Source organism: Lacerta agilis, chromosome 17 (assembly GCF_009819535.1).
Source record: "Lacerta agilis isolate rLacAgi1 chromosome 17, rLacAgi1.pri, whole genome shotgun sequence".
Classification (NCBI taxonomy): Eukaryota; Metazoa; Chordata; class Lepidosauria; order Squamata; family Lacertidae; genus Lacerta; species Lacerta agilis.
The window spans coordinates 12,828,814-12,850,933 of record NC_046328.1 but is presented as its reverse complement, the minus strand read 5'-3'; the positions used below and the strand labels follow the sequence as shown (position 1 = coordinate 12,850,933).

The following is a 22,120-nucleotide window of genomic DNA, read 5'->3' as shown; positions in this document are numbered from 1 at the left end:
TGTTAACTAATCAGGAGCCAATGCTGCTTTGATATTCGGGTTTAAAAGCCACGCTTAAATCATGGTTTCCTATGGGAATCTGTAGGGGACGCAGGGTGGCGCTGTGGGTTAAACCACAGAGCCTAAGACTTGCCGATCAGAAGGTCGGCGGTTCGAATCCCCGCGACAGGGTGAGCTCCCGTTGCTCGGTCCCTGCTCCTGCCAACCTAGCAGTTCAAAAGCACGTCAAAGTGCAAGTAGATAAATAGGTACCACTTCCGGTGGGAAGGTAAACGGCATTTCCATGCGCTGCTCTGGTTTCGCCAGAAGCGGCTTAGTCATGCTGGCCACATGACCCGGAAGCTGTACGCCGGCTCCCTCGGCCAATAAAGGAAGATGAGCGCCGCAAACCCCAGAGTCGTCTGCGACTGGACCTAACGTCCAGTGGTCCCTTTACTTTTAGGGGTCAGCAAACCTTTTCAGGCAGGGGGCCAGCCCACTGTCCCTCAGACCTTGTGGGGGGGCGGAAGCTGTATGCTGCTCCCTCGGCCAGTAAAGCGAGATGAGCACCGCAACCCCAGAGTTGTCCGCGACTGGACCTAACGGTCAGGGGTCCCTTTACCTTACCTATGGGAATCTGTAGTTTAATAATCACAGTATCTTTTTCCAAAGCTGTGCTATCAAGGGGATGAATGAGGATTGGGCACAAGACTAACTCTCAGTCCAATAAACCATGGTTTGTCTGAACTCAATCTTAAAAAATTGTGACTTGTGGTGGATTGCAGTTGTTGCTGTGTGCTAGTCCTAATCTTGATGTGTCTTTATCATACTTGTAGCATGCTTCCGATTCCAGAAAACTTCAGTTTCTGTTTGGTGACTTTGTTGTCAGATGTGGCTTACAGGGATTCTGTTCTGAGAGAACAGGTAAAATTCACTGAAAAAAATGGGGCATGCATGTTTTGGGTAGTAAAATAAACATTTCCTGTATTAATCATAGTTCCATAACTTGTGTATCAACAGCTTTTAAAAAAACAAACAAACCCCGAACAACCCTGAAAATATTTTATTGACTGAGGCAGCTCAAGTAATGACATTTGAATAGATATATAAATTATTAAATAATAATCTATGAAACCAGGAATTGTCTTCCTTCTTTTTTCTCTGTCCCCACCCCCAGCCAGGGAATTAATGTACAAATCCTTCTAAATGTTCTCATTCTTCAGTGTATTAATTACACTAAAAGCTTTAACGGAGCAAGTCATAGGAGGGCTTCTAAATGTGGACAGTTTACCAAACTTTCTCCCTTTTGCTAGCTATTCCTTATAAGTCAGCACTTTTTTTAGCAGTCTGTTTAGGGAAGTTTTTAATGACTGATGTTTAATGTATTTTTTAATCTTTTGTCGGAAGCTGCCCAGGGTTGCTGGAGAAAACCCAGCCAAGGTGGGTGGGGTATAAATAATAAATTATTATATTATACAGTCGTACCTCGTGTTGCGTTCACTATGGGTTGTGAACGGCACGGGTTACGAATGCGCCGAACCTGAAGTAACGGAATAGGTTGCTTCTGGGTTTTGGCATGCAAAGACGTGTCAAATGACGTCATGCGCAGACACTCCAAAGTGGCGCTGTGGGTTGCGGACTGCTCAGGATGCGAACGGGGCTCCAGAACAGATCCCGTTCGCATCTGGAGGGACCCTGTATTGTATTGTATTGTATGTCTAAAGGTAAAGGGCCCCCTGACCATCAGGTCCAGACGTGTCCGACTCTGGAGTTGCGGTGCTCGCTCTATAGGCGAGGGAGCCGGCGTTTGTCTGCAGATAGCTTCCGGGTCATGTGGCCAGCATGACAAAGCCGCTTCTGGTGAACCCAAAGCGTCGCAACGGAAACGCTGTTTACCTTCCCACTGGAGCGGTCCCTATTTATCTACTTGTACTTTGACATGCTTTCGAACTGCTAGGTGGGCAGGAGCTGGGACTGAGCAACCGGAGCTCACCCCGTGGCAGGGATTCGAACCGCCGACCTTCTGATCAGCAAGCCCTAGACCCTGTGGTTTAACCCACAGCGCCACGATGCTGATCATTGCAAAGTTCTCAGACCATTACGGGACAGGTTTTGGGTGACTTTACATACATTGATTTCATTGACACGAATGACAAATAAGATCTAGTAGAATCTAGAATCCTATCATAGTAGAGTCATAAGATCTACGTTTTGTCGTTTGTCCCCTTGTATATCAAGCAGTGATTGATTTCCCATATATGCTAAGGGTGTGAATTATCATATTTGAGGAAGTGTCCCTGATAAGAGCCCCTTTCAGAAGTGTTCCTTCACATGTTCTTTTTTTTTTACCTTAATTGCATCGATACAGAAGAAAAAAAACATTGAAATAGAAACATTGACTAAAGAAAAATAAAATTTAAAAATTACAGATTGAGTTCTTCCTTAAATAAAACCTCAAATATATACAAATAATACAATCCTATATACCTAGATTAAAAATAATACAAAAACCAACATAATAACATCCGATTCAATATTCACATGTTCACTGAGCGTGGAGAAGGAGGGCATGCCCAGTGTTCCTTCTTCCGATGTAATGACCCTGATCCTTTGAAATGGGGCCTTCATGCATGCAGCTATTCATGTGTAGGCTTCCCATTCAGACCTGTTGCCATATATGCAGAGGTTAAGAGTGGGGCTGCTAGGTGTGGTAACATTGGTGGGTTGGGCCGGCGGGTACAACCCTGTTTCCTCTCCACACATTTGGTTAACATGTAAAGAGCACCAATGAAATTGGATCTAAAGGAAATTGCTTTGTAAATGGTTATTTCCTATAATTCTGTTGTCTGGGGATAATCTGCAAACTTAATTTAAATATTAATACCCCCCCCCAAAAAAAAAACCTGGCAGAAATTATAGAGTACAATGCTAAAATTCCCACTCCTTTTAGGTGCCATACTCTTGCACTGCAGATTGAAATTCATCCCATCTGTAGATTTTTAAAATGCCTGTTTTGATTATTTAGATTTTAGAGGCAATTTTGCAAGTGATGCAGGTCCTCCTGGGAATGTGCCAGTCCCCAGAAATCCAGGATAAAGGTATTGAAAAGTTCCAGTAGGTGCTGCTGTTTTTATTATTACAAATGTAAATTCAATTGTGCAGTCTCACTTTCTCTCTAGTTACCTTCATGCTGTATGTTATACTTCACGGTGGTCTGATTTCCCCTGAAACCTGCTTCCTTGAGGTTCCTCAGAATGTTTCTGAATAACCTTGTGGTCCTTGCAAATTGAGAGTCTGGTTCATTACAGCACCCTCTTATTGGCTTCTTCCATTTTCTGTGTCCAGATTCCTCCCTTTTCCATCTCTTGGATTCACCACTGTTCACAATTAATACAGAAATTACTCCTCCTCGTTCCCTCGGCACCATGCTCCTTTATTCACCTCATCAGACTTCCCTTTGGCTCTTAGGAACTGAGGTTGACATATTTCTTGGACTATATCACCACTGACCCTGGCCATGCTGATTGGAGCAGATAAAGCTGAACTCCAGCACCTGACTGGAGAAGGCTGATACATAGGCTCAGTTTAGATGTAACTGGAAACCATGGCTTTCCATTATGTAAATGAGCAGGGCTGAACCTTGGATTTACCCCCATTCTCTGTCCTTTTTCGTGGAAATGGGAAAAAGATCAGAAGCATTTTCTCTTTGTAGTTCCCTGGAAAAATGTTCCTGTGGCTTGCTCAAAGTCTACTTAGTGCAGGCATAGGCAAACTCGGCCCTCCAGAAAGTTTTGGGACTACAATTCCCATCATCCCTGACCACTGGTCTGTTAGCTAAGGGTCATGGGAGTTGTAGTCCCCAAACATCTGGAGGGCCGAGTTTGCCTATGCCTGACTTGGTGAAATCAATTCAGGTTCTGAAAGTGAACCAGACAGAGGGCCTTCTCAGTAGTGGCGCCCTCCCTGTGGAACGGCATCTCTTCAGATGGCAAGGAGATAATTACACAACTTTTAGAAGACACCTGAAGGCAGTCCTGTATCGGGGTTTTTTTAACACTTGATGTATTACGTTTTCAAATATTCTGTAAGCTGCCCAGGGTGGCTGGAGAAACCCAGCCAGATGGGCGGGGTATAAATAATAAAGTTGTTGTGATGATGATGATGATGATGAAACCCCAGTTTGATTCTGATTTTGTTCTCAGTAAGTAGAATGTAAACAAGCCACAGTACCCTAAGTTCAGATTGTAACAAAGAACTGTGGTTGCTTGAAGGCGGAAGCAGATGCTTCTGATTTCCTTGCAGCTTCAAAAGAAGGAGATAAATGGTGGGATTTGAGTCTCCCTGCAACACATTTGCAAAGCAGGAAAAAGAATGGTTTCCATGATGTCTGAACTGGGACATAGTGATGGTAATGCTGTTTAAAACCAACGTTGCCTTTTCCAAACTGGAATAAGCAAACTCTTAGAAGCCCAAGATAAATGAACTACTTTTGTTTTCCAGAATATTTATGCAAATACGCTGTGCCATGCTTGCTTGGAATTTCACGAGCGTTTGGGCGCTACAGCAACTCGGAAGAGTCTCTCCTGTCAAAGCTTTTCCCTAAAGTTTACTCCGCATTCCCTCAGAGACCCACATGAGTTGGATGGTATTCGTAGACGCTCTTTTAATGACTTCCGGTCGATACTTCCACATTCTCTACTGACAGTCCTGCCAAGAAGGATCTCTAAAGAGAAAGACCAGCAGCGTATGCAGCATCACACAGGTTAGTTCAGTTGCTTTGGAATAAAATTAACCTATCACCTCTTTCTGATCCATGGATTAGTTTTTAGTATACAGGATATCACTGAATTTAGTTTTTCTTATTTTGAGGAGTGTGATATGAGACATGGGCCTGTGTATTAGAGAGGGCCCATAACTCATGGAAAGAGCACATGTTTTGCATGCAGAATGTCCCAGGCTCAATTCCTGCTATCTCCAGTTGGGAAAAGATCAGCATGGCAGGAGATGGGAAAGTCTCCCAGCCAGGAGAACCACTGCTGGTCAGAGTTGACAATATTGGGCTAGATCAGGCATAGCCAAACTTGGCCCTCCAGATGTTTTGGGACTACAATTCCCATCATCCCTGACCACTGGTCCTGTTAGCTAGGGATCATGTGAGTTGTAGTCCCAAACACCTGGAGGACAGAGTTTGCCTATGCCTGGGCTAGATGGACAGCTTCCATTATTAGCATTTTTTCTAGAAACAGATGTTTTCATGATCTCAGAAAACTCATTGTAAATTCCGCCTAGCCTCTCTGTGTTTAAAGAGCTGAGGAAATTAAAGCAGATTTTTTTTACATCTGGAAGTTTCTAAAGGGATGAAACACTTACTATATATCCTGATCAGGTGGTTTGGCCACAGATTCTAATTACCATTGGGTAGTACAGTTGTACCTTGGTTCTCGAACGCCTTGGTACTGGTACGCTTTGGCTCCTGTACACCGAAAACCTGGAAGTAAGTGTTCCGGTTTTTGAATGTTCTTTGGAAGCTGAACGTCCTCCGCAGCTTCCAATTGAGTACAGGAAGCTCCTGCCTGCCAATTGGGAAGCCGCGTCTTGTTTTCAAACGGTTCTGGGTGTTGAATGGACTCCCGGAATGGATTAAGTTTGACAACCAAAGTACCACTGTGTCTCAGAGCTAATGTTCAGCATGGAAGTTATATAGACTCTTATAGAGCTGTCTGCAGGGTGAGGAGTGTGGGCTTATCTTTATGGGTTGTTGGGGTTTTTTTTCCAAAGAGGGATTGGAATCATTGGTTTATATGCAGGCCTGAGATGCTTAGATTTGCTGGACATTTTCAAAATCCTATCAGCTTCAAGGAAATTGGGCTATGGCTACTCTTCTTGAAATTTCAATCATAGTACATGTGGGGTTTTTTTGTATATTGAAAAGTGACCTCCATGATCGCATTTATGTCCATTGCTAACATTTCAGGTCAGTCCCGAACGTGGGATTCCTCCTCCCAGTTCCCCCGGGAGGCACTACTGGTGCAGTACTTTGAAAGGATGTTTTTTGCTTGTTGGCGTAAATTATTTTGAAACAGGGGCATAATAAGAGCTATTGACCTAGACCAGTTTATGGTATCCTGCAATGAACATTCTAGGGGTGATTAGAGGAAGGGAAATGAGTTTCTTTGTTATCCATTTAAAACAGTTATACCTCACTTTCCCGCCATACGAGGTTAATAAAACAATGCAAGCAAACCAAATATTAAATAACACAGCCTAAAAACAAGCAAACATTGCTAAGAGCAGATCCAATGTCAATTGCTCTTAAAGGCCTGAGATAGCAAGTCAGACTTTGCTTGGTGTCCTGGAAGGTAAGGGCAGTGACAAGCCATTATCCTTGGGAAGGGAACTTAACTATCAAGGTTTCACCTTAGCTCAAGTCTTCCACTCTATGATTCTAAGTAGTCATCTTTGAAGGTGGAGAGGCCCAGTTCAGAGCTTCTTGGCTGATGGGCAGGATGGTATGGGGTGGCAGTGTTAGAAGAAAACCCCACAAGATGCCTGCACCCAGTTGTGCAGCTTCCTGGTCCAGTGGAGGGCATACATTTGAGGTGTCTGAAACAGCTTGCCCCTCTCTGTATTCAGGAGGAAGCCAGTGCCTATATATTTAGCTAAGGTGCTCATCATTATTTTTAGACTAATCCTATACACATCTATTGGGAGTCCATAGCTGTCAACCCTCCCTGCTGTTTCCCAATGGTATAATAAGGGAATTCCCACAAAAAAAGGGAAAGGTTGACAGCTATGGAGTAAGCACCTATGAATTCAGTGGGAGTTACTTCCAAGTAAGCATGCATAGATTTGGATTGCACAGCAGCAGTCCAAAGTTTATTACCTCTAAGGAAGTTTCCTTGAAATCATCGGGACCTCTAAGTACGAAAAGATAGTGGTTGGACTGTGAGCTGCTTTTTCTCAACATTCCTAGGTTTTAAGGGTAGGCTATAACCTTCTGTTGCTTCCCAAGTGCTTAGCTGCAAAGAGCTTTGTTGTACTAGCTAACCGTAATTTAGAAGATTAACCAGACTAATCTTAAAACAAAACAGATTGTGTTCAGCTTTGCTAAATGCCTAATGAGAAAGGAGGGATCTTGAATTTCCTTTTACAGTTGCAAAATAAAGTTTTATTGCGAGTGCAGTTTCTCATGCCATGGTGAAAAAACCATACCTGATACCCTTTTTTCTGTGCAGCTATTAAAGATAAATGAACTCTGTGCTCTTTGCATCTATTTACTCCCCCTTTGTTGTCTCTCTGCATCTCTCTTTTCACTTCAAAAGAAACCCCAAGCAAACATACAGTAGAATGGCAATTAGCCTCTTTAGGTTGGAATGCAACCCACTGTGGTGTGTGTCCCCCCCCCCCAAGCTCTCCCACTGAAGCCAGGGCTGGCTCCAGAGAGTGGCAAAGTTGGGCATTTTCCCAAAGCCTAAAAACTAACAGAGGGCCCAACTACCCTTACAGTGCTTCCACTTCCATTTTGCATGGAGTTTCCAAGATGATCATCTGATGCAGAGAAACCACAATTAATGTGTCTCACCTTTTCAGGTTAGCACCTGTCAGCACACACACAGAGGGCTGCTGTGTCGGTGCTCCCCCCCCCCCCAAATTCTGGATTAGAATTGACTAGAAGGGTAAAAGTAAAGGACCCCTGGATGGTTAAGTCCGCTCAAAGGCGACTATGGGGTTGTGGCGCTCATCTTGCTTTCAGGTCAAGGGAGCAGGCGTTTGTCCACAGACAGCTTTCTGGGTCATGTGGCCAGCAGGACTAAATCGCTTCTGGTGCAACGGAACACTGTGACGGAAAACCAGAGTGCACAGAAACACCGTTTACCTTCCTGTTTCAGCGGTCCCTATTTATCTATTTGCGCTGGTGTGCTTTCGAACTGCTAGGTTGGCAGGAGCTGGGACAGAGCAACGGGAGCTCACCCCGTTGCGGGGATTCGAACCGCTGACCTTTGATCAGCCAAGCCCAAGAGGCTCAGTGGTTTAGATCACAGCGCCACCTGCTCCCAATTGACTAGAAACTATGCACTGGCTGAAGGCCAGTAAGTTAGTTTGTTAATACCCCATTACAGCTAGAGATCATGCAGATACTGTCTAGGATGTTCGTCATCTCATCGTCTTTTTCCTTTGTATTCTGAATTTGGTTTTGGAATGTGTATAATATATAGCATGTATATAGCATGCATGTGTATATATATGTGTGTGTGTGTATATATATATGTATATATATAGCATGTATATAGCATGCATATATGTATATATGAAATTACTTATTTTTTATTGTTGATGGTTTTGATTCAACCTCTTTGAGGTATTTTATAGAAAATTATTCATAAATGGAAAATAAGTTTCCCCCCTTAATGAAGATGCTGCGAATCAATGGAGCTGGCATAGCCCTGTTGACTCTTTAGCCTCAAGTGTGATTTGTTTTCTGTGTTCTTTGATTAATGGGCTACAGATGGCATAGGAAAAGCAGTAATAAAATAATAAATTCAATGTTTTCTGCCTCTTCCTTCTCCCCCACCTTTTTTTTTTAAATAAACAGGGTCCTACCTACCTGATGGGAGTGCGTTAGATCCCGATTATTACTTCTCTACAATCAGTTCCCAGCTTCTCCGTCTCGCCTCTCTTTAACGGCAATTAGCAACAAGGAGTTTAACATTCCACTGGAAAATGCTCCGACAGCTGCTGAACATGGTATGCCACGAGGCACTTAGGCCAGCCTTCAGTAGCCTGGTGCCCTCCAAGATGTATTGGACTACAGGTCTATCAGCTGTGCTGGCTGCGGCTGATGGGAGCTGTAGTTCAAAACATCTGGAGGGTGCCAGGTTGGCAGAGGCTGGTCTAAAAAATAGCAATGTTGCTAGCATGCCTGTTAGAGCCAGAATGCGCCAGGGCCTAATTTGTGGGTTGAACAAAGAAACACTTTTAATAACACTATAGAATGTCTAGCTTTTGTTTTTGTGCATGTAGGTAAAGCAGATTGTTGGGGATTCGGTCCTCCGAAACTTGGATGCTGTTGTCTCTGAGCTTTTTGAGTATGTTAACTTCTTCACCACATTATTATTTTAAAAGAACTTAGTTTGCTGCTTACTATTGTGAATTGGACGGGCTTGGCTCTTAGAGTTTAATCGAAAAGTTAATACCTACAGAGGATTTTCCACACATATTATTAACAAACATATGGGGAGGAAACCCCTAAAAATTTGGGGTTATCTATAGCATTAACAATGTAATGTTTGAACTCTATAGATTAGTTTTATGCCCCATTTAATTCATATATATATATATATATATATATATATATAGTAAAATCTGTTCAGAAAGCAATACCTCAACTTACGAATTTAATCCGTTCCGAATGCACATTCATAGGTAGAAAAATTCGTAAGTCGAAAAAAGCGATTTCCCCATAGGAATGCATTGGAAATGAAAAATTCGGAAAAAATTCGTATGTCAAGTAAACCACATCTAAAATTCGTAAGTCAAGTAAACCCCATCTAAAACCGCCAATGGATGTCCTTTGGATGTCGAAAAATTCGTAGGCATGCGGGTACTTTTTTCATTTGTAAGTCGAAAATTCGTATGTTGAGTAATTCGTAAGTCGCTGGTACCACTGTATATGTGCTGGTCATTCATAGGCATACTTGTGCTTCAATGGTATAACTGTTGTAAATTATTTATAGTATCAGCCAGTGCTTTTTTATGGGGGTACACAGGGGTACGCATACCCCTAATACATTTATGTGAACCTTTGTAACCTTTGCCCTTTACTGTATTTATTTCCCCCGATTTGATTTTCTCGAGTCAAAATGAGAGTACCCCTAAACATTTTTAAAGAAAAAAAGCACTGGTATCAGCCATATATGTGGTGCTTTATAAAGAATGAGGGAGCAGGTCTTTGCCCCAAGCGGCTCACAGTCTAAAGCACAAGGAAGATTATAGGAGGTGGGGAGAGGAAACTCAATTATTCTCCAGAGAGTAATCCTGGAAGAAAGCTTTTGGTGTTCCGTATTGCTCTCCAGTTGCTTTTTCAAATTGGTGTACATAACTACAACTCTCTTTCCGTTTTATAGGAAATCCCCATGCAGATTTGTTCTACAAAATGTTCAGTGACCCACTTTATGTTGCCCAGTTCAAGATGCTGAGAGACACGTTGTACTATATGAAAGGTGATATTTGAATTGATAAGCTTTTACCCTTGGTGACAAAAGAGAATTCCAAGTACTGTATATGAGCTTCATGCTTGGCATTGTGGACTGGCTTAAATGTAACTAGCTGTGTGAACGAGCTGGACTCACACAGTTTCCCTTTTCTTCTTGTGCAACTGCGAGGAGGAGGTCAGAAAAACCTGTGGTTCAACTTTTAAACAAACTTCAGTTTCCTATTATACCTAAACTTAGGAAACTGGGGGTTGTTTAAACCAGGGTGGATATGGCCCTCCAGATTTGCTGAACTCCAGCTTCTGTCATCCTTGACCATCAGCTAAGCCATCTGGGACTGTTGTTAGTTGAAGACCAACAATATCTGGTGGGACACATGCTCCCCACCCTTAGTTTCAAATGAGGAACTAAGCCATGAGCTCAGGTTCAGACTACATGTTGAGCCAAACCATGGCTTAGCACAGCAGAGCAGAACAAGCAGAGGAGGCGGAGTTTGTGATGTATAGTTTGACTTAGCATGAAGTGTGAACCAGGCCCCTGCCAAGCCAAGCATCTCCAGTGCTCCAGATATTTAAAATTAACTTACTATCATTCAAAATATATTACTGTAAGCTAAAAACAACTTCGCTGCTTTATATAAAAATCTCTGGTGCTTCATGGTAGTCCTTCAAAATGTGTACATGCTTATTTGTCTTTATGTATCCGTATGTTTTAAAGACATTTAAATAAGACACTTTTCCACAAAGCCTTTCCTTTAGTTCATATTCTCTGTGCTATTTCTTGTCATGTAACTTCAGTCCTCATCACTTGAGTACTAATCTCTGTCCCAGGGAAAGGGAACTTGTGGCCTTCCAGATTTGTTACACATCCCAGCATGGCCAGGTGATAATATGAGTTGTAGTCCACAATTTTAGGAGGACTACAGGTTTGCCACCCGGGGTCTATTAATTCTTCAGTTTTTCCCTTCCTGTTTTCTAGGCTGCAAAACCCTTGAGAATTGCGGCTCTATAGCATGCAAATGTCTTTAGGGTGCATGATGGTGCAGAAAGGGATTAAGGAATAGTTTAAGTCAGGGGTGAGTAAACTTATCAGCATGGGGCCGGTCCACTGTCCCTCAGACCTTGTGGGGGGCAGGACTATATTTTTTTTTTGGGGGGGGGGAAATGAACAAATTCCTATGCCCCACAAATAACCCAAGATGCATTTTAAAATAAAAGCACACATTCTACTAATGTAAAAAACACGCTGATTTCTGGACCGTCCACAGCCAGATTTAGAAGGCAATTGGCCCGGATCCGGCCCCCGGGCCTTACTTTGCCTACCCATGGTTTAAGTCCTCAGGAATAGACTAGGTAGCGGCCTATGAATTGACTGGTGCCATTACACTTTGAAATAAGTTTGTTTCAGAAAAGTGCTGTCGTGCTTCACCAGCCTTTAGCTTTTGTTCCTCCTTTCAGTTTAGAGGTGACCACTGTAAGAATCTAAGCTCCCCCTCCCCTCTCTTTACCTTCTCAGATCTCCCAACCTCTTTTGTGAAGGAAATTCATGATTTTGTGCTGGAACAGTTCAACAGCAGCCAGGCGGAGCTCCAGAACTCCTTCACGACGTAGACAGATTACACAATGATCTGAACCCTCTGAAGCTGCGTGCCAAGCTAACGCTGCTTGTGTGGATCTCATGGTGTGGGCTGTGAAGGATGAGCAAGGTGTCTTGATGCATATTTTTTTTAAAAAAAAATATTTTAAAAGTTCCTGGCAAAATAGCTTGCGCTATTTTTGGTAGGCTGCATTTAAGCAAAAAACAAAATAAAAAAACCCCAACCCTGTATGACATTTTGTAAAGAGCTTTAATCTAAGTTTTGGGGTGGAGCGGCGTTACTGCCTGGTGGGAAATTTCCACAAAATTCATTATCTAGCACTTCCCCCAGTTTGCCTGAAAGCCTCCTTGGGTGTCTTTGAAACACACAATTCAATTGGCCTTCCTCCCAAGAGAAAGCTAGTAATTAATTAATTAATCATTCATTCTTCGATGTGGACTTCATAAAAATTGTAGCTGCCAAAAGAAAAGGAAAAAACTATTCTTAGATGGCCAAGCATGTTTTTATATCCTTTTGTTCTTTTGCAAATAAGGGGCAGAAAACCTGTGCATTAAACTGTCGGAGAAACTGCAGTCCAAGACTTCCAGCAAAGTAATCATTGCTCACTTGCCTCTTCTGATTTGCTGCTTACAGGTATGCTAGTAATTTTGAAATGATTATGTAAGTATGGTGTAAGTTCTATTTCCACTACCAGGATTGGGAACTTGCGGCCCTCCCACATGTTACTGAGACTACAGTTCCCATCACTCACAGCCCACATGCCCAATGGTCAGGATGATGGGAGTTGTTGTCCAACAGCACCTGGAGGGCCCTCGGTTCCCCATCCCTGGTATAGACACTGGACTGGTTCAGACACAATAGCCAAACTCCTTCCAGATAAATTATTCAGTGGTGGTACAGTGCTGAGATTCTTCTGTATACAATGATGTAACTTTATAGTTCCCCTGCGTTGCAGTGATCCTCACTTTTAAGGTCAGGGAACAGATGTGTAGAATTTTGCACACATTTGTCAGTGTCACACGGTTGCACGCCAACTTCTGCTGTGCAATACTAGACACCACTTAGAAATGTTAACGATTAAGCAGCATTTGATGAAGCCGTGAGCTGTCAGGCATAATTCAAGGTGTTAGTACTAGCATATGAAACCCAAAATGGCTTGGGACTCAAGTACCTAAAAGAGTGCCTTCCCCAATACAGTGGTAACTTGGTTCTTGAACATAATCCATTCCGGGAGTCCGTTCAGCTCCTGAAACCATTCGAAAACCAAGGCACGGCTTCTGATGGGCTGCAGGAGCTTCCTGCACTCAAGCAGAAACTGCATTGGATGTTTGGCTTCCGAAAAACGTTTGCAAACTGGAATACTTCTGGGTTTGCGGCGTTCGGGAGCCAAGCCGTTCAAGTACCGAGATATCACTGTATCTTAGATGCTCCTATCAGAATTTGATGCCTTGGGTGTGCCACCACTGCAGGCTGCCTGCTTAGTGCCAACCAGTGACAGGGCCTTCTTGGTAGTGATGCCCTGTTTGTGGAGTGCCCTCCTTGGCAAGGTGCATCTGTCTTGCCCCATTATTGACTTTTAGAATGATTTTTTTTTTTAAAAAAAAACCTGTTTACCCAGGCATTTGTTGAGTGAAAAATATTATTCCTGGCAACCCTGAAATCACTAGCTGAGGGGACCGTTCTTAGGATTCTAAAATTACTACTGTTGTTGATGTGCTTGCCAAATTGGGCTCCTCTGAGAGGAAGGGTGGGGTATAAAGTGAATGAATAACTCTAAATTGAACGAATAACTAAATAATGCAAATATCTTTCTCTTAGGGTCTAGGCCGCTTGTGTGAGCGTTTTCCTGTGGTGGTTCACTCTGTCACTCCATCCTTGAGAGACTTTCTCGTGATCCCTTCTCCAGTCCTGGTGAAACTTTACAAGTACCACAACCAATATAATACTGGTATTGTGTTTTTTTTATTATTATCGCGGTATGGCCTCTTCTGTAATAAGCTGATCTAATTCGTTGTGTCTGCCTGCCTCTCTTTTTACTGTGACGTGTCTTGGTAGTGCTAGTTGAAGTTACATTGATGAATATCCTAACTGCATTTTTATCCTACCTTTCATTCATGGAACTGGCGACATATATGGCGTTCCCATTTGTCCTCGCAACAACTATGTTGTTAATCTGAGAGGTGGTGGCTGGCCCACTTCATGACTGAACTGGGATTTTTGAACCTGAGTGCCTTCAGTTCTCCTTCAAAACCCTCAATCCCAAGGGTTGCCAACCTTTTTGAGCCCGTGGGAACATTTGGAATGCTGAGAGAGTTTTCTGGGCACTGCCACCGTTTGTGTCCTCCCCAGCCCCAGAAAAAGATTTTTATTTTTAACACAGAGGCTTTTCTGTAAGGTCTGGATAAAAGTTGGATCCAGGAGAATTAGCACAACTGCTTAAATTTGCAAGGGGTCTGCAAAAAACCAACAACAACCCCCCCCCCCCACAATGAAGTTACATCTTAATAAAGTAAAAATCACAGGTCCAGTGCTTGCCAGCACCACAGACATTGAGCCAAGGCATGGACCTTGGTTAATTTTACATTGGCTGGTCGTTTTGTCATTTTCCTATCTCTGAAAACATCTGTGGGCGCAAAGGCACTTTGATTTGATAGTGGCTTGTGGGAATCCCTTCTTTTTTAAAAAAACAAAAAACAAAACCCTGAGGGTTCATAGCTCTGTTCTGATGTTTTTGTGCCACAGCAGTGCTGGAAAGCATCTGATTTGTGATTTTTACTGTTCCGCCAACTGATCGAGTAGATGGTGTTTGAGGGAGGGAAACCCCCCCCCCCGCCAAGATGCTCAGTTGTTTTCAAGTAGGGGGGGAAACGGTTTGGGAACTGCTGGCTTAGGGAACCTTTTCAATTCATAGCTACCTTTCACACAGCATACTTGGAAGTGCCGTTCTACAGACACACCAAAGCTACATCAAAGCATTTATCGTATCCTTTTGTTGTTGGCTGTTGTTCTAGTAGGAGGCAATGACATATCAAGATCAGCATAACAAATGAGCATGCCGAGTCCACTGTAAGTGTAATGTCTGGCAAGAAGAGTCAGACCTCCATGTATGAACAACTGCGGGATATTGCGATCGATAACATCTGCAGGTATGAACTGGGCTTTAGACATAGATTTGTCTTCCAGGCATGCTCAGAAAGAAGATTCTGTTGTGAAGAGTGGCTGGGGAAACCCAGCCAGATGCCGGGGTAGAAATAATAATGATGATAACAATATATTATTATTATTATTATTATTATTATTATTATTATTATTATTATTATTATTATTATTATTATTTAATGTGAAGTATAGATTTTGAGAGCATTATTTGGGCCTGCTAATTTGCGGGAAGGGGGGCAGACTTTGGCATTGAATGGGGTCCACTTTTCTGTTTTATTACACCCCAAATACATTCTGGCTTGTGTCCACCGCTTCTTGCAGGTGTTTGAAAGCTGGGCTGACAATAGACTCGGTAATTGTTTGAAGCCTTCTTAGCTAGTTTGTCAAACCGTCTATACATCTCTCAGGAGAGTGACAAGTAAGTTGTTTGTGTGCAATTTGGACACAGTACTCCTTCCCCTACTATTGCCTTAAAAGGTGCAGAAATTTCTTACACGTGCGCCTGTGTCTTTGTAAAGCCTGATGAACTGAATCTGGCACATCTTACAATCTTCTGCAGGAGATCTGCAACTTGTGCACGTCAGGCATAATAACTTCATTGTTAGGCATTTATATTTTCTCCCTTAATTTGCCTCTTTAGATCACCAGTAGACATGCATTTCTTACAGTGATGCAAACACTTTTTTGGGGGGGGGTCTGTTTTAGGGAGGCCCATCTAATTCCAGACCACACAATCCGTGCATTGGGGCACATTGCAGTAGCCCTGAGGGACACGCCAAAGGTGATGGAGCCGATTCTTCAGATCCTGCAGCAGAAGTTCTGCCAGCCGCCTTCTCCTCTCGATGTGCTCATCATTGACCAGCTGGGATGCTTAGTTATCACTGGAAATGTAAGAAGATCGAACTGGCTGGGAGCTGTCACACAGCAGCTGATGTATGGGTTGCTTCTGGGTAGCCTGTTGGTTGAGCATTCATCCTGATTTAGTTGCAAGGAGACTAGATGACGTTGGCTATTTAAGGAGCATTCGTTCACATTTGTGGGGAGATTAGATGATGTTGCATCAAAGCCAGCGTTATCCACCCTCTCCAGTGCATCTTTTTTGGGGGGAAGCGAGTTGCTGTTCAGGAGCACCAGATCCACTATAATTGCACAACCTGAATTTGATAGTGGGTGATTAAATCACACCCCAAAATTGCAAAAGTGTGACAGAGCCTGTAGTCTGTTGCCCTGGGGGTGCAATGTCCTTGTGACTGAAAGCTCACAAAACCCTGTTTTATAAAATGCTGCAGCTGCATTTATTTTCTGTGCTTTGTCTGGGTAGCTAGCTCCTTTCTGAACATGATCTCTCTTCTCACCCACCAGAGATATTGTAAAAGGGAATCACATCCAACTAACTCCTAGTCAGTGGTAGACCAGTTGAAATTAACAGACCTAAGATAGTTAGGTTCATTAATTATCAATGGGTCTTTTGGCTTAGGACTATGTTTTTATGTAGCTTTTGATTTTATGCCCCATTTTGTATTTATCTTTTGTAAACCACTTGTGAGTTTTCTTACAATCAAGAGGTGCATAAATTTTATTAAATAAATAAATAAATGTAAACTATGTTTTACTTACTTGCTTACTGTAGGCCACCCAGATAACATTTTATGTTATGGGCAGCATACAAATGCCAAAAAGAATAAAAATATAAAAATTAAAATTGGAGTTGTAAGCTGTCTCCCTACCCTGTTTTGGTAGGTGCGGTGTGGCAGCAGGTGATGGAACCTGGGTATCGGTGCTTGGGGTAGGCTACAGAAGGGACCGATAACAGGGAAGGAGAAAGAGCTAGGTGATCAAAGGAAAAGCCTGTGTTGTTTTGTAATCCTTGCAGAGAATTAGTGGGTATTAGTGGTGCTTATTCCTTCCCCTACACACCAGTTTCCCCTTGCAATCTCCCTACCCCTGCAACAGTTTTAAGTGTTTCAGTCCCACAGCTAAGCTGCAGAAGTGGAAGTGAGCCTGGCTTTGGGGGGCAAGGGGGCAGAGCAGCATTTGCAGGGAGAAGCGGTAAACACGCGAGCTTTCCCTGCAAGTATGTTCACCTTTTATTCCCACTGTCTTGGCGGACACAGGGTTGAGATCTCATGTTTGCTAATGTGATGTCTAGTTCTGCCCAAAGTCTTTGGAATGCAGGCTGTTCAGGACACTGCCGCAGCAGGAGACTTCCTCCAATGGGAGTCCTTTGTATCTAGGAGCAGACCTGATGGCCTGTATCCCCCAAGTCCCTCCTCTCTGTGAAGACCAATGATGTATTAAAGAGGTCATATTCTGGTCCACAACCTTGTGCTTCCTCTGAGTGCTCTTTGTGTGTGTTTTGATACAGCGTTCAAAATTAATTAGTTGTGCCAAAGTTCATTGCCTTTCTAGTTTGTGAAGGTTTGGGGTTGTTGTTGTTGTTGAAGGTTTCTGTACTTGGTGCTAATTTTATCTTTTTATTTTCATTCAGCAATATATTTACCAGGAGGTATGGAATCTGTTTCAGCAGATCAGTGTTAAAGCTAGCTCAATTGTATACTCTGCAACAAAAGACTACAAGGATCATGGATATAGGTAATCTTTATTATGCTTGCTGGCTCATTGGAATTTTTTTTTTAAAGAAAGCATTATTGTCTCATTAAAGTCTGTGGATTCCTCCCAACGGCATTGGTGTTTAATTTTCCTATCTAGCAGCTGACACGTCTATTAGTCCTACTCAGAGGAGACCACTGAGATTAATGGATGTGACTGAGATTGATTAGTTTTAACAGTTCCACACCAAGTATAACTTAGTCAGATGCAACTTTTATGTGGTAAGGCAGGTTTATCCAATATGGTGCCCTCCAGATGTTGTTGGACTAGAACTCCCATTAGCCTCAGCCAGCATGGTCCATAGCCAGGGGTCATGGGAGTTGTAGTCCAGGAGCATCTGGAGGGCGTCATGTTGGCTAACCCTGCGGCAAGGCATCAGATTCCACCTGATCTGTGAATACACAGTAATCTTATGGCTCATTCTTACAACATTCTTGTTTGTTTATTATTATTATTATTTACTTATTAATCCAAATTTATTATAGCCTGTCCTTCCTCCCAAAGGACCAAGGGCAGCAAACACAAAAAGTTAAAACAGTACAATTGAAAATAACATCTAAAACATTAGAACATCTAGCTCAGTATTGGCTGCACCGACTGGCAGCAGCACGCCCTGCGCATTCATTGAGCCCTGGCATTTCTGCTGTAGATGAAAATGGGAACTATTTAATCAAAGGGCCGGTTCTCTCACTGATTCTGTCTTTTTCCGTCACCCCCTTCCTGCCAGGCACTGTTCCTTAGCTGTTATTAATGCCCTCGCAAACATAGCTGCAAACATCCAAGATGAACACCTTGTGGACGAATTGCTGATGAACTTGCTGGAACTGTTCGTACAACTCGGGCTTGAAGGGAAGAGAGCCAGTGAGAGGGCAAGTGAAAAAGGCCCAGCGCTGAAGGTAGGACGTGAAATGAAGCTTCTTGCAGCTCTTCAGAATAGGAGCTATTAACACTAAACGCAGTCAGAATCGGCTATACTGGGCTGACTTGGTGTAGGCTGTTTTGTATGCTCTTAAGTGGGACAGAGCTGTCTCATTAACCATAGGCATGCAATTTTACTGGCTCAAGCCATTTTGTTTGCTTTAGAAGCTAAAGCAGCTTAAACAGATCTTACTACCAGTAACTAATTTCATTACAAGGGGAAATGAGATCTGATTGAGCAGCCAGTGGCTTCCTTGAATGCCCATGTGCCAGCCTCTACTCACGGCCTTGCAGTTGCTTTTCTATCATTGTTAAGGGAATTTCTAATCCCCCCCCTGCAGCTTTTCTGACATCTCTTCCCCCTCTTCCCCTCTTTCTTTCCCCCCCCTTCCTTAGGCATCTAGCAGTGCAGGGAACCTGGGAGTTCTGATTCCTGTTATTGCTGTGGTGAGTGTTTTTACCCAGGTCATTTACTTTTTGAAGTAGGGCACTGTGCTTGGAAGCTGGATATTTTGGGAAAATCTGAATGGAGAAACATGTAAAATAATGATTGACTCTCCTTCCTCTACCCCTTGCTAAAAGTACAAGACAGGGGTCATCTGTTTAAGAACATGATTTCATTGAAACTTGTGAAACTGTTTAGTAAAGTTATCTCTTGTGAACTGAAAAAATATAAAGTTGTGTGTGTGTGTGTGTGTGTGTGTGTGCTGACTTACCGATATCTGTGTTATCAGTAGGTGGTTTTTTTTTAAATTGTCACTGTTAATAATATAATTGTACCCATCCATACTTTCTGCATTTCATTTCCTTCTAAAGTCATTGTTTACCATTCTTCCCCCACCACCCTCTGTGTTTGTGTGTATATACAGTCTTACTTTGGTTTTCAAACAGCTTAGTTCTCAAACGTTTTGGCTCCTGAATGTCGCAAACCTGGAAGTGAGTGTTCCGGTTTGCAAACTTTCTTTGGAGCCCAAATGTCTGACGTGGCTTCTGCGGCTTCCAATTGGCTGCAGCAGCTTCCTGCAGCCAATCGGAAGCCACGCCTTGGTTTCCAAATGTTTTGGAAGTTGAACGGACCTCCAGAACGGATTCCGTTTGACTTCCGAGGTACGACTGTATGTGTGTGTGTATCTGATGTAGTAGATTGTAGTCTACAAAAGCTTATGCTATAATGGGTCTGTTAGTTAGTCTTTAAGACAGGTGGGGAACCTGTGGGTCTCTAGATCTTGCTGGTATACATCTCCCATCATTCCTGACCACTGACCTTGCTGACTAGAGCTGATGGGAATTGGACCCAATTTGTTGTTGTTTAGTCGTGTCCGACTCTTCGTGACCCCATAGACCAGAGCACGCCAGGCACTCCTGTCTTCCACTGCCTCCTGCAGTTTGGTAAGACTCATGTTGGTAGCTTCGAGAACACTGTCCAACCATATCATCCTCAGTTGTCCCCTTCTCCTTGTGCCCTCCATCTTTCCCAACATCAGGATATTTTCCAGGGAGTCTTCTCTTCTCATGAGGTGGCCAAAGTATTGGAGCCTCAGCTTCAGGATCTGTCCTTCCAGTGAGCACTCAGGGCTGATTTCTTTAAGGGTGGATAGGTTTCTCCAGAGTCTCCTCCAGCACCATAATTCAAAAGCATCAATTCTTTGGCAATCAGCCTTCTTTATGGTCCAGCTTTCACTTCCATACATCACTACTGGGAAAACCATAGCTTTAACTATACAGACCTTTGTTGGCAAGGTGATGCCTCTGCTTTTTTAAGACGCTGTCTAGGTTTGCAATTGCTTTTCTTCTAAGAAGCAGGCGTCTTTTAGCTGTCACCATCTGCAGTGATCATCGAGCCCAAGAAAGTAAAATCTCTCACTGCCTCCATTTCTCCCCCCAGGAGGTGATGGGACCAGTGGCCAACATCTTAGTTTTTTTATGTTGAGCTTCAGACCATATTTTGAGTTCTCCTCTTTCACCCTCATTAAAAGGGTTTCTTAATTCCTCCTCACTTTCTGCCATCAATTGGACCCAACTTAAGTTGCCACAAAACCTAGTTGGTTGAGAACCATTCCCTCTATTTCCGAAGTTGAGACCGTGAGTGTTACTGCCTATGTTGCCAAAAGGGAGCCACCCATTTGATTTGATTTCATATTTGTATTCCACTTTTCCAACAGCAATGTTGAGCTCAAAATGGCTCACAATAATAGCAATAGCATTAAGATGGGTAAACGTTCTTATCGATATGATCACATAGCATTCACAAGAGAGGAGGTATCAGCAGCCTTGGGGAGTACAGAAAAAAACACAACACCTTTAGGAGAAAAAAAATCTCTGGGGGAGAATATTTCAAAAAGCAGCCCAGTGAAGAGTGAGCATTCTCATTGGCTGTGGAATGCTTCCTGGTTCTTTGGGAGAAAATTGGGACAGGTGTGTGGAATGGGGTGGTTGGTATTCTGTGTGCTGAGACAAATACTGGATGCATGCCTTTTTTATAGAAAGGAAGAGGCATGCAGTTGTGTAAAAAATAAAAGCCCGACGTAGCTCTGTATTTGTTCCTGCACGAGAAAGAGAGAACTTTTTCTATCTACAAGCCAAGACCAATTCCTCCTCAGGAAAAAAGAGGTTGTTTACACTAAAGACTTCAAAATACATACTTCAAGGCCATTATGGTGTTTGATCTGAGACCCCCTAATCTGCATTTTTTCAACCATTAAGCTCTCTGTAAATACTGTTATGAGCCCTAACAGAAGTTAATGGTTACATTGAGGGCCTGTAAACCAAATATTTAGTTTTCTTGCACAATTTGTGGTGATAAAGAGTTCCCAGCTCCTATTGCAAGTGCTTTTCTGCTTAGCCTTTTTTAAAAAAAGGTTGCTAGCTAGGAATTGATCTGTTTGCGGAAAGGGGGCGGGGAGTGCTCTTCAAAATGGCCACTTGACACGCAGCATCGTATATACCTGGCATGGGGAACCTGTGGCCCTCCAGATGTTGCTGAACCACAACTCACTTCCTTCTTGGCCGTAACATCTGGAGGACCACAGCTTCCCCGTTCTTGATACAGTACATGCTAAAACCCAGCTCAGGCACTGAGGTATGATTGTTGTAGGGCCAGCGAGAAATAAGACAGGATGTTATCCACATTCTTGGGAGGAATGCTAGATTTTCAGAAGGGGGACGGGACCAAAAGCAGCTCAGTGATGACAGAATGGCCGCAAAATCCAGTGTGTCTGGAGCAGTGGGTGAACCATAGGAGACTGGAATAGAGTGCCCTAAAAGATGGCATGGCTTGTGGCCTGGAACACAGAATTCAAGCGCTCTGTGCTGCGCCATTTTGTTGCAGGTCTTCTTGCTTTTCCGACAGGGAGATGATTTATGCAAAAGGGTATGGGGAAGCATGTAGTCTTCTTCTGAAGAACGTATGAACTCATCTCTTGATGCAGGAATGTGTTTGGGAGCTGATTAGCACATGCAACAAAATAGAAACTTCTTTACACAGATCTTTGTGTACAGTTGGTACACATTCTCCTAAAATGAGTAAAGTCGTACCTCGGAAGTCGAGCGGAATCCGTTTCAGAAATCCATTCGACTTCCAACACGTTCGGAAACCAAAGCACGGCTTCCAATTGGCTGCAGGAAGCTACTACAGCCAATCAGAAGC

General features: G+C 43.1%; 1 protein-coding gene across 1 annotated transcript in view; it reads left to right on the top strand.

Moving 5' to 3' along the window:
- PI4KA (phosphatidylinositol 4-kinase alpha) overlaps positions 1 to 22,120 on the top strand; it is an 81,950-nt gene that overhangs the window by 8,858 nt on the left and 50,972 nt on the right. The window contains 23 exon segments of the mRNA XM_033174826.1: positions 815 to 903; positions 3,005 to 3,077; positions 4,480 to 4,586; positions 4,588 to 4,686; positions 4,688 to 4,741; positions 5,954 to 6,011; positions 8,573 to 8,634; positions 8,636 to 8,665; positions 8,667 to 8,724; positions 10,104 to 10,199; positions 11,706 to 11,780; positions 11,783 to 11,833; positions 11,836 to 11,895; positions 12,320 to 12,420; positions 13,606 to 13,735; positions 14,799 to 14,812; positions 14,815 to 14,933; positions 15,268 to 15,307; positions 15,309 to 15,364; positions 15,652 to 15,835; positions 17,435 to 17,538; positions 18,284 to 18,452; positions 18,871 to 18,921. Coding sequence (XP_033030717.1) covers positions 815 to 903; positions 3,005 to 3,077; positions 4,480 to 4,586; positions 4,588 to 4,686; positions 4,688 to 4,741; positions 5,954 to 6,011; positions 8,573 to 8,634; positions 8,636 to 8,665; positions 8,667 to 8,724; positions 10,104 to 10,199; positions 11,706 to 11,780; positions 11,783 to 11,833; positions 11,836 to 11,895; positions 12,320 to 12,420; positions 13,606 to 13,735; positions 14,799 to 14,812; positions 14,815 to 14,933; positions 15,268 to 15,307; positions 15,309 to 15,364; positions 15,652 to 15,835; positions 17,435 to 17,538; positions 18,284 to 18,452; positions 18,871 to 18,921 — 1,880 coding nt within the window.